Source organism: Gopherus evgoodei, chromosome 1, assembly GCF_007399415.2.
Source record: "Gopherus evgoodei ecotype Sinaloan lineage chromosome 1, rGopEvg1_v1.p, whole genome shotgun sequence".
Taxonomy (NCBI): Eukaryota; Metazoa; Chordata; order Testudines; family Testudinidae; genus Gopherus; species Gopherus evgoodei.
The window spans coordinates 227,141,256-227,153,793 of record NC_044322.1 but is presented as its reverse complement, the minus strand read 5'-3'; the positions used below and the strand labels follow the sequence as shown (position 1 = coordinate 227,153,793).

General features: G+C 42.1%; 1 protein-coding gene across 4 annotated transcripts in view; it reads left to right on the top strand.

Moving 5' to 3' along the window:
- Positions 1 to 12,538, top strand: part of CRACR2A (calcium release activated channel regulator 2A) — a 93,568-nt gene that overhangs the window by 66,443 nt on the left and 14,587 nt on the right. For all 4 annotated transcript variants that reach the window (XM_030538535.1, XM_030538544.1, XM_030538564.1 and 1 more), the window contains exons 9-12: positions 1,199 to 1,270; positions 2,993 to 3,038; positions 3,978 to 4,069; positions 5,761 to 6,091. In XM_030538535.1, coding sequence (XP_030394395.1) covers positions 1,199 to 1,270; positions 2,993 to 3,038; positions 3,978 to 4,069; positions 5,761 to 6,091 — 541 coding nt within the window. The remainder of the gene's footprint in view (positions 1 to 1,198; positions 1,271 to 2,992; positions 3,039 to 3,977; positions 4,070 to 5,760; positions 6,092 to 12,538) is intronic.

The following is a 12,538-nucleotide window of genomic DNA, read 5'->3' as shown; positions in this document are numbered from 1 at the left end:
TTTGAACATATGAGGAATATTCCTTTGACTATAGCCACCCAGAACCAAGCCCATTTCAAACACAAGGGCCAAATCCTCAGCTGACTTTTGTCGGCTGAGGGCATAGCTCTGAGTTTTGCATGCTGCCTCATTTTTACATTTATATGTTTCATTTATAGTTTTGAAGTGAACAATGGCAGTACTTCTCCCCTTTCTATCTCCCTCTCCCCACACCCCAAGACCATTTCCTCTTTGAAGGGGCTCACTTGTGAGCTACAGAGCAAAGGCAGTGTTGCAATCAGTTGCAGGCTGATTCCAAAGGAAGTGAGGAAACCGGCAGGAAATTGGTCGGTGGTATCTCAGCTGTTCTCCATACTTGTGGTCAAACTACTGAATGATGATGATGATTTTACATTTGTAAAGTACTTTCTGTTCCAAAATACTTTATGGAATTAGCAGTCGATCATGCCCAGCTCTCCCTGCAATGGTGTGGCTCAGCACTGCCTCCAGGGCAGGCCAGAGACTATAAGGCACAACTGAACTGTTAAAAACTGATCTACTATTCAGGGCACCCACAGGTAGCACTTCATACACCATTAAAAAGCAGAGAACAACATGGACCAAGCCCTCAACTGATGTAAATCCATGTAGCACCATTGAAATCAGTGGGGTTATATTGATTTATGTCGTCTGAGGATCTCCATGTGTTTAATGCTGCACAACAGTTTAGGTCAGGAAATGAAGAGGAATAATATATCCAATAAGGGAAAACTGGGTTAGCCAAATGTCATTACCTGTATTGAAACTTGGCCAGCATAGGAAGGCTAACCCCTCTAGCCTTGTGAAAAGTTTCATGGGATCTTTAATGATCACAAGCAATTAGGGCCTTAATTTTAAGTCTTATCTGAAAGACGCCAGCTCCAACATCACCGTGTAGTCAACTGACTGGATGAAAATCTTAAAAAGGAAAATCTCCTTCTAACTCCTTGGTTGTTAGTTACTACTGGTAGAATCCAACCTAACAAAAAAAAAGTTAGATTAACCTGATCATGCAGTCCTTACTGTGGCTGAGCTCCTTTGACGTTAGTGACAGTTTGGCCAGAGTAAGGACTTCAAAACTGAGCCTAAAGTGGCATTCTCTAAGGGTTGTAGGAAGCAGCCTATAACTACTATGTTAAAATGTCCATGACAGATATTTCTTTGTTTCCTTCTGTTATAGGGAGGTATACAGGGTGACAGAAACTTTACAGCGAGAGAAGTCAGGACTCCTTAAGCAGCTGGATTTCTTAAGGTAACACACACAATCATTTGCAGGATTTCTTGCATTATCATTATAAAACTGTGTGTTTATTTTAAAGCTCATAAACTATGACCCCAAACCAACAGAAATGTCATTTTGGGATTAATCCCAGCATATAGAAATTCCTCAGTGTCCTAGAGAGAGTGGAATATTCTTACAGCATCTGTCCTGTCAGAACTCCCTGCCCCCCACCATAGGGGGATTGTCAAGGAAAGACAGGGGTTTTGTCAGAGCATGCTGCACTGTGGCTGTTCTGTGCTATGGAATAATATCTAGGAGACTGTTTCAGCCAAGGGCAGGTCAAAACAGCTGTGAGGCTGCCCTGACTTTGTAGTGGGCCAGGCCTTGGATACAGGCGATTCAAAGGCGGCTTAAAGCTCCTTTTGCCTTTCATTGCTGCACCAAGTGTAGTTCATTCAGAATAGAGACTGTTAGTTTAAATATATATATAATATATATGGCTGATTTTCTGCCTAACGTTTTTATATTAGTATAATGCCAGCATTTGAAGCTAGTTTGGGGTACTGTTTAATGTCCTTTGTAATGTGAAATAGTATCTAATATAAATATTATCACCTCATTTTTGTTACTAGATTATTCAATTTATATGAGCTAATTATATGTGTATTTGAGCAACAGACTTTCATCCAATGTACATTTAAAAATATTTCAGATGGACTCATGTTCAATTACATCAGAGGCTCCCAAATCGTAGCCTGAGACCCACTGTTGGTTTGCAGTGCATTTGCCAATGTACAGCAGCACTCTGTCCCCCTCCATTGGTGTTTGGGTCACAGATAGAGGTGGATGAGCCTGCTGGAGCTTTGGCTAGCTGACCTGGGTCTTTCTGTGAGCCATGGCAATAGTAGAGCCATTAACGTCTTTGTGTGACCCATCCACCATGAGAAAGTGACAGAGTACCATCCAGAGTGGGTGAGGCTTAGATCTGCAGAGAGCTGGTTTATCACATGGTGTGCCTCTTCTCCATTATTTCCAGCAGCTAAATCGCATTAAGAGAAGCTGAACACATTTGTTATTTTCTTAAAACTGCTCTTCTACATGAGCGATCATGGTAGTTGTCACAGGGATGTTACATGGTTTCGAAAGGTCTATGCCGCTGTGGTTGGGAGGGCATGCCCCAAACAAGCTCTCTATTAAGATCTGAACTATGGAAAAGTTTGAAACCCCTTGATTTAGAGTAAATGAAGAAATATTGTTCATGGGTATATTTTCCACGTTAGAAGCTTTTGCTTTGACATTTGTAGATTGAGAACCAGATGGTCTAAATTAGTGTAGTCCCCACTGAATTACACCAGCTGGGGATCTGGCCTTATGATAATATAGATGAGTTAAAGTCAAAGATGAAAACAGCAGAATAAAGATAATGCACTTCAAGAAGGCAGATTTGATCAGACGCAGAGACTTGGTAGGTAAGAGCTAGTGGGAAGCAAGTCTAAGGGAAAAAAGAATTCAGGAGAGGAGAGGTTATGGAATCTCCAGCTTTAGAGGTTTTTAAGAACAGGTTAGACAAACAGGGATGGTCTAGATAATACTTAATCCTGCCTGAGTGCAGAGGACCAGACTAGTTGACTTATCATTTCTATGATTCTTTGGAGAAATATCAATGTAAAAATATATTAAAGACATTAAAGTAAAGATGCTAAATTTCTACCATAGTTTGCTGGTTCTTTTACTTGTTTCCTTTCCTTACAGAGAAAGGAACAAACATCTCAGAGACGAACGAGACATGTTTTTACAGGTACACAAATACCATTTTATAACTCAGTAGTTATCAAACAGAGATCAGAATGGTCTAAAATATGGGGACCAGAATGTCGAAGGGGGGGTGGGGGAAGAGATTCTTGTGTCATTCTCTTCCCTCCCACACCTGCCATCTTCCCGGTTAAAAAGCAAGATTTATGGCAACAAAAGGTATTTATTAAATAAAACTAAAAGCCACTGGAAGCCAAATAGTTAGGTTACTGAAACTCAAGCTATTTTGGGGGAAGGGAATGAATACTAATGAACCTAGTTTGTAAAAAGCTAAGGAGACAATAAGAGGGAATGAGATAATCTTCAAATGGAACAATTAAAATTCAAGTATTTATCTATCCAATCAATAGTAATCTCTTTAAACATTTATACATCAGTGCAGTATCTGAGTACTGAACAAAGATAATTGCATTCTAAGAGTCCTATCCTCCTGCCAATGGATACAAGTCAATCCCATTGACTTTGTATCCTGCAGCAGGAGACTAGGTCCCCAGGACCTGAGAGATATCATGGCTTCCTTTTCTGTACTAAAGATAATTCAGAATTATGATGTCTAATCATTTGCAGAGGTGATCTGTGTTTCCTTTCTCTACAAGAAGGAGTGACGCTGAGTCAGATTGTCAGCTGGTATAATCAGCATAGCTCTGTTGGTTTCATTTATTTCAGTGGAACTCTGCTGATTCACACTGGCTTATGGTCTGGCCCATTGGGTCTATAAGGAAGATTAATTATTGTAGAATCTGGATTTTCCATGTTTTTATTTATCACTCAAAATTTTGAAACATTTGCCTCTCTGCTAATCCATCAATTACTTTCTGTCGCTCTCATCACTGTATTGTCTAAACAGTAGCAACAAATAGTCTGTTTTATTAACCATAATGAATAGTAAGAGTAAATTAATAAAATAAATAATATATTTCTCCAGAAAAGTAAAACAAATGCTCCAAAAGCCGACTGGAAACAAAGATCAGGATCTATCATTGGCAAATATGTAGAAGGAAAGGCATCACTTAAGAGGTAAGGACTTAATTTTGCTATTTGGCATATGTTTGACAATTATAGGGAAAGTGCACAAAAGATGTGCTTATTGGATGCTTAGAATGCTTATTTCACCATGATTGTTCTTGAAACCACTACAGCTTGGAATTGTAAGTGTAATATTGATATTGCATCGATCTCTAAGGTGCCGATTAGTATGTCATCTGAGTATCTGTGATGGGGGCAGATAGGACCCACACTGGCAACACGCAGCTTAATGAGGTAGATAGAATACACACTGGCTACAAAAGGATTAAGGAGAGCCTGTGATCCAGCTGACCCTACCTTTCTGTGTCTGTGGCCAATGTCAGGTGTGGAGAGGTGAGTTAAAAGAAGGACATCTAGTCCAGTTGAGGACTGACCAGGAAGGAGAGCAGAGCTCTGCAACTTCTCTCAACAAGGCAAGTCTGGCTGTAGTCAAGAGCATAAGGCAGCTTGCTAAGTGGATAAACCATGTGGGGGATAGGATGATTAGGCCCAGGAAGATGGGCATGAAGGGACTAGGCACATGCAAAGACAAGCCTGGAGCAGAAGGGTAGCGTCCTGCTAACAAATCTTCAGATGCACCTGATTTTTAATTCACTGTTTTTTGTCACTTTTTGTTTTGTCATCTAACATACTGGAAATGGTAGGACTTCAGTGTGCCTTAGCTGGGGTGGTGAAGGCACCATGGCACCAGCTTTGAGAGGGGTGACACAATCATCAGGGACCTGCAGTAGCGGAGTCATCCCCTGACAGGCTGCCTAGACAACCCAGTTACAGAGCTCTTTTTAAAAAATTAGAAATCTAGGGTCAGATCTTCAGCTACAGTTAATACACTGACCGTGCTGCTTGGGCATGGGTAGATTGTCGGAACAGCAGAAGCCAGTCCAGTACCTGGTGTTACTTAGATCAGCATTAATGTGGCATGATATCTTCAGGAACTTCAGCTGGAGGAGTGCACCTCCACAGCACCCCTTACTGCAGATAGTAGCCGCCTACCTGGGATGCATAAGAACATGGGATAGATAGAAGACATAAAACCATGCAGAATTTAAATCTGAATTATGTGATCATAAATACGAAATAAATGGGAACAGGATTAAGGCCTCCATGTCATATTAACAAGCTTCTTTTGGGCAAAGAAAAAAACCTGGGAAGAGCAGTAGAATGTCACCTTGGGGATAAGGACCACAGCAAGAGTCTGAAAGAATACGGACATGCAGCTAGTATAAATGGGCATAGCTCCATAGATTTCAGTGCTGATTTATAGCAGTTGAGGATCTGGCCCATACTGTTCAAGCCAGAATTATGTCACAGATGGAAAGTTTTGTTCATTCTACTCTCACCATTTTAGGATGAGCCTAAATCCACTGTTATTCGTCTCTGAATTTTCAGTCAAATTATTAATATTTGCTATATTACCTTCTGTATGGGATACATGTGTATTATACTGATTTTATACAAACACTCTTATATAATAGATGTTTCACTTACTTTTCAAAAGTCAATTGATTGTACAGTCTAACTCTGCTTTACATAATAGATAGTGTAATGGACCTGATTGTGCAGCCTGTTACTTTAATTTAAGTCAGGAGTAACTCCACTGGATGGAATTACAGCAATGTAAATGAGATAAGAATTAGGCCTACTGTTAATTTGTAACCTACTTATATCTGATCTTTATCTAGCCAGTCCTCCGAAGAAGATGATGTTTTCAATAACTTAATGAGGAGGAGGAATTCTATTGGTTTGAATGGATATCTTTCTTCAGAATCTGACCATGGTACCAATGGGGGCATGACTCAAACAAAACAACTGCAGAGAATAATCTCCATTGAAGAAGATCCCTTACCCCAGCTTCTTGAGATGCCAGCTGAGAAGCAGTACAGCAAGTGGACAGAAGAAAATGACAACGTCTCCCCAGAAAAGGAAATGGATGAGAAGCAAATTGTGACATCTTTAGACCACACACCATTGTCTCTCAGGGAGCAGCCAGTAGGGAAAGAAACACAATCAAATGTAAGCGGACAACTTACCTTAAATAGAGGTGGAGGGTATCATGTATTAAATTACTGTCACAAGCCACAATCATTTGGCTTCCCTTTTGTAGACACAAGTTCCACTCATACAATTTAGATGCACATTTTGATACCTCTAATTGATTTTGTTCATGCAAATCTGATTACTTAGGCCTCTGGCTACTTGATTGCATAAGGTACCTAAATGCAGATTTGTGCCTAAAATTCATTTTGAAGGTGTAAAACAGGGAAGCCAGGCATCAGCTGAAAATATACCCAAGAATTACGATAGTGAGGAAGTGAACAATTGTGTGAATTAAATTATACATTTTGTATAATCGCATGAGGCCATTTCTTTCATCTTTATGAGATCACAATCAGGTCAGCACCAAATCAAGGTATTAAAGGTGTTTATGGAAAAATCTCACTGGATGTGTTCAAAGTGGAGACGAGAGCCAAATATAAGGGACTGTTTAGGAACATTGAAATCAGACCTAATGATGATACTGGGAAATGGGACTAGAAGATCCACTAACGGGTAGAGATGGATAAAAAAGAGGAAGATTTTCGTGACCATGTACCTGACAAAGTTGTCCTTTTTTTGGTCAACATTTTAAATTTTGATTTGATTGGAACAAGTTTTTATAGCTGATGGGGATTTTTTTGTGTGTGTGTGCAAAACTTTATGCGAAAAATGTGTCCTGCCTTTTTGGGACAAAATGCGAACAATTTTTTTCACTGAAAAATCAAAATTCAGGAAACTTCTTCTAGCTCTACTGTCACATTAATATTCCTATCAGAAAACTGAATTGTGTGCACAGTCCAGACTTTATAAAATAACATCCAGGAAAGGGCAACTCTGCAGTCAAAAACCTTACTCACATTCTTACTCCCTTTAACTTACTAGATAATTTTAGTATAGCTAGTAAGTGTCATCCATTGCTTGATTCCTGAAGTATATATTAAAAAGATTAAGGTATGGAAAAATAGATATACCCAGTCTTAATTACATAGCTTGCACTTCTAGAAGAAACAGGTACTATGCACATCTTTAAAACAATCATAAAATGATGCCATGATTACATAATAACTGTTATAATTGGCGCACTTTGTTACAAAGTATAACCTAGATAGAGAAATACCTTTCCATTAAAAAAAAGGAAAGCTGATCAAAACTATTTAGATCATTAATGTGATATAGTCACAAGGTACTTTGTACTGTTCTCAAAAGAGAAGAATCCTAATTACTGGGTATTACTTAGTCTGGACAGCTGGACCTTTCTTCACTTATGATCAAGTGGACCCTTCTCAGAAGAAAGTTACTGAACTCACTAGCTACTTAATTAACAGTAAAATGTCCTAGGACTAGTTAGCTGTCATAAAGTGCATACACCTCTACCCCGATATAATGCAGTCGTGGGGAGCCAAAAATCCCTATCACATTATAGGTGAAACGCCATTATATCAGGGTAGCGTTGGCAGGGCTGCAGCGGTGATTTAAAGAGCCCAGGGCTCCGGCCGCAGGGAGCCCCAGGCCCTTTAAATTGCCAGTGGAGTCCCGCTGCCATAGACCCGGAGTAGCAGTGGCAGGGCTCCAGCAGTGATTTAAAGGGCCCGAGGCTCCCCGCAGCAGCCGGAACCCAGACCGTTTAAAGTGCCACCAGAGCCCCGCTGCTACCACACTATATGTGAACCCATGTTATATCGGGTCACGTTGTAGCAGTGTAGAGATGTTATAAAGACTTAAATCAGAGAATTAGCTTATTAGTGACATTAAATGACAATTGGAAAATCTGTTAGCTGGTTTCTTAAACAAATTGATACTAGGAAATTAAAATATTGAGATTGCTCAGGATTTCTCTTAAGTCTTTGTATTTTAGAAGAGAGAGGCAGTAATTTTACTCAAGAAGTAACACAGTCTAGCAGCTCAGCCACATGGGTAGAACTCAGAGGGTTGTGGTTCTATTTCCAGCTGTGTGACTGACCGCTGGGTGATTCTAGGGCAATGATTCCTAACTATTTACCATTGCGGCCCACAATGTGTTATGTGGGCCGCATCTAACTACTTGTATGGCCCTGAGGATAGGCTGTAGCTGTGTGCTGATTGGGCTGCCAGTGGCCCACAGGCCACGGAATGAGAACCACGGCTCTAGGGCAAGTCACTTCCCCTCTTTGTGATTCTGTTTTCCCTCCCACGGCTTTGTCAGTCCTGTCTATTTACAGAGTAAGATCTTTGGGGCAGGCACTGCCTCATGCTGAGTGTTTGTACTGTGCCTAGCCCAATGGAACCCCAACCTCAGCTGGGAGTTCTAGGATCTAGAATGAATATCTGTGCCACAATTTTTTACCCTCACATGGGTTCATTGGCATCCACTAATATCAATAACAGCTATTGATGAGCACTCCAGTGATGAATTTTGCTCCACTGGTGCTTTTTATATACTAGCCCAGCTCACTTCCAGTAAAGGACTGTCTCATTATAGCCCTACAACCCCATTACTGGAGGTCATGCAGAGCCTCCTCACCCAGCAGGCTCCCTGGGAAGCATGGTTCAGGGCAGGGCGCATGCCTTCTGCTTTATCTCATAAGAGGCTGCAACACGTGTTTCTCTGTATAGTCAAACAAGCCCACTGATAAGTTTGGAGGGTGGGGGCCCAGGAAACTTTCTTCTTCCAGTTCCCTTTGAGGTGATTACCACCCCAAGCAGGGTGCTAGCAGTGAGCAGTCCCTGTACTGAGTGGAGCCTAGAGGTTGCGAGTGTGACCAGTGCCGGCCTGTGAGGCACAAGGTGTGGGGGGAGGGGAGGCAGGTTAGATGCTCTTCGTGCTTCCCCTATCCCTTTGCACACTCACTCAGAGCAGCCACAATCTGGCCCTGAAGTTTGTTTTTCTAGTTTAACTTTACATTTCCCAAGCAGTGGAACTTACCATTCTTCCCTGGGGAGACCTCTCCATAGCCTCAGAGATGGCACAGTCAAAGCATTTAAACTGCAGCGGCCAGCCACTCTGAGCTCATGCTATCCACTGCTAGGACTCTACCTCCCTTTCCCTTCTGGCTTTTCCCACTGGCAGCAGGGCTGGGGGCATTGCTGTTCCATCAGTTAGGGCCCCTTCAGCCTACTGTCTGTGCATACAGCTGCCCTCTGGAATTGCTCCTGTCACTGCATTGTAAGTTGCAAGAAGTCCCCTGGGGGACGCGCCCTGAAGAGTGGCTGTCCCCCTCCTTCTCCAGTTGATTTCATCCCATATTATGCTATACAGTGAATCTTCGGTGTAAATGCCATGCACGGTCTAGAGGTGACTATGTTATGGGGGCAGAATTATACCTTATAGTCATATAGCCCTCCCCTAAGGGCACCCCCACCCTGTTCAACAGTGAAACCCTTCTGTTCTCCACTCTGCCTTGGGGAGGGGAGCATTGAGACCTAGGTGTTTTTAATTCCCTAGCGTTTGCTCTCCTGAAGTCTAACACCCTTATGACGATACGTTCTGTGGTCCCAGCCCTTTCCACACTGAGTACAAGGAGCTCCAGGTCACTGGTAGTAAGTTTCCCTAATCACCTGACATTCTAAATCAACTCTGAGAGCCCCTTATCAGAAGGGTGGTAGAGCTTGTGTAAATCAGTTCTCTTCTAGAAATGAATGAGTCTTTTTCATTCCCAGGTTATCATGTCCCGAGCACAGATGGAAAGTTTCTTGGAGAGGGCACTGAAGCAGTGGAACGTGCCAGCAACCTCCACATTGCTGAAGGGCCCATAGCTGGTCAGCCCATCTTCAAAGCGGGTGACACTGGCTGGGATGTTGTAGCTAGGGTGCCCAAGGACGTGCTGAGGCAACCTTTAATGGGGACTCAGTTAGAGATTAAAACTATGCTCCCAATCCAAAGCCCATCATCTGCACTCCTTCTGGTGAATCATCTAAGGAGCTGCAAGCCAGGCAGGCACAGTTAGGTACAATTCTCCCCTCTGCTCCAACAAGATGAAATCAAGTCCATTGTATATGCCTTCCACCCCACACATTTCTATGAAATCTGCCAAAAACTGACACACATGACTTTGGTTGTGTGCTGTGTGTAGGAAGGTCATTAATAGCACATGACATCAAGATAAAAATCTAAGACCATATTGTAGACCTAAGAGAAATGTATATTCCAATAGCATATGGCAAAGTACCTTTCCAATTCAAGATCTAATAATCTGGGGAGAGTTTGTAACTTTTTTCTGCAAATCATAGGTTTCCAAGCAGTGACTGATTCCCACATTAGGATGGGGGAAGACATTTTGACCACAGGACAGATTGCTCAGTCCTTTCAGGGCATAGACTTAGACTTCGGGGGCATCCAGCAGGGAGTCATCTGAAGCCAAGAGCTCAACAAAAAACAGCTTGAGGCATTAGCAGCTGCATCTTCTTTGCAGCTTGCATGGCTGGAATCACTAGCAATAGCTGTTGGATGGTTTGGTCCTGTCATAAGTATTCATCTTTATGCTCGGTTTGGACGTGGCATTGGAGCCATATGTTTGATTACAAAGGTAGGTTCCCTTGTGAGTGGGCCAGATGCATCTCATAGGGAAATGGCTGACTGGGCAATCAGTGGGTTGAGCCAAGACCCAGTGATGCTCTCAGGCTGTTAACCCTGCCAATTTATGTGTGTCCACTGAGGACAAGATTTTTGATGCTGGCTAACTGCTAACTGAGCTATTGTTATGACCTAATAGAGTTGCAATTTAGGGCCTTCCAGTCCAAGCTGGGGTGGGCAGCTGTCTGTGTGTATGTGTGTGTGTGTGTGTTATTTCCCAGCACTCAGATTAAACACACACACACTCCATGATACTTGCTGTTGGAAACAGGATAGAGGCTCAGGGTGATTTTCAGCAGATGTAAGAAGCTGCCTTACATACATAGAAGCGTGCATATTGCTAAAAGCCTAAAGGTGCAATGCAGTTTGAGTTTTTAATCTAAAAGGATAAGGGAACGATGCAATAAGAGATCTCAGTACAGTGATAACTATGGCTGTTATTCTAACACATGAAGATAGCTAGCTAGCTAGATATTTGCTCCAAATGTTGACCCCGGTGAATGGATTTCTTACAGTTAAGGGGCACATTGGAGGGCTTTTTCTCTAGTACAAATACAACTATTTTTTCCCAGGACAATTCAGCATTTTCTTCATAGCAGTACAGAATATTTGGTGGGCTGGATTTCTACCTTGCATTGACGGGAACACCAGGCAGGCTACCTGCTGGAAGATCTGGGCCAGCCCCCAGCACCCTTGTGCTTATGTTGGAGGGCTCACTTTGCATTATAGGGGGATTCACCCTGCCTCTTTTTCTACAGAATTAGTATTGTGCTCCCCACCTTGCCTTCCCCCTTCAGCCTCTCTATCCTAGAGCAGCAGGATGGTTCTGGCCCCCGTTGCAAGCTCACTGGTGCTGCTCCATTTTTCCCTAAACCACTGCAGCTGAAAATACAAGGGAAGGGCTTTTGGAATAATGAGGTAAACCTCTACCCTGATATAACCCTGTCCTCGGGAGCCAAAAAAGGTTACTGCATTATAGGTGAAACTGCGTTATATCGAACTTGCTTTGATCCACTGGAGTGCACAGCCGCGCCCCCTAGAGCGTGCTTTACCAGGTTATATCTGAATTCGTGCTATATCAGGTTGTGTTATATTGGGGTAGAGGTGTACCTAAAATAGAGCAGAAATAGTCTTCTCCAGCATCCCTACTCAGTTTAATCTACGAAGCATGGAAAATTCCCTCATACTTGAGAAGCTAAGAGGTTATCACCTTCACCCTGCCAAAGATTAACTGCATAATTAACTGGGCCTGATTCTCCTCTCACTTATGCCAATTTTACTCTGGTGTAAATCAGGAAGCTCCTGGATCTACACCAATAACAACTGAGAGCACAATCAGGTAATAGTATAAAACAGCTTACAAATTTGCTTGCGTTCTCGAGGTAAAGACCCACAGTCTATGATATGCATAAAGTTTAGTGTGGGGAGGCTCTGGACAGAGCTGTGCAGAGCTTGTTGGATTGGACTTGCAGAGGTAAATTCAAACCTTTTTGTTTCAGCTCACATGGGGCTTGCACCCCAAAATTTGGCTGGGAATCAGATTTGCTAAGGCCATGGGGTTACAAAATCAGCAGGAGTGTTGTATTTTTTTCTGTTTTGGACTAAAAATAAAATGACTGACTCAAAAAATTGAGCTCAAAGATGCTAGAAATTCTCGGGGGGGAAAAATACAACTTTGATAAAAATTCAATATTTCACCCTTTCTGTTATGTGACAAAAAGGCTCACAATTCACAGCTAAGACCTCTACAGAGTCTTCCACTAAAACCAAAGAAGGCCAGACTGGACATTCCTAATGTCATTAAGGTAAAAAACAAACAAAACTCCTTAAAAAATCAACCAGATTAAAAACTCTTAAGGTTATTTCATATGTCA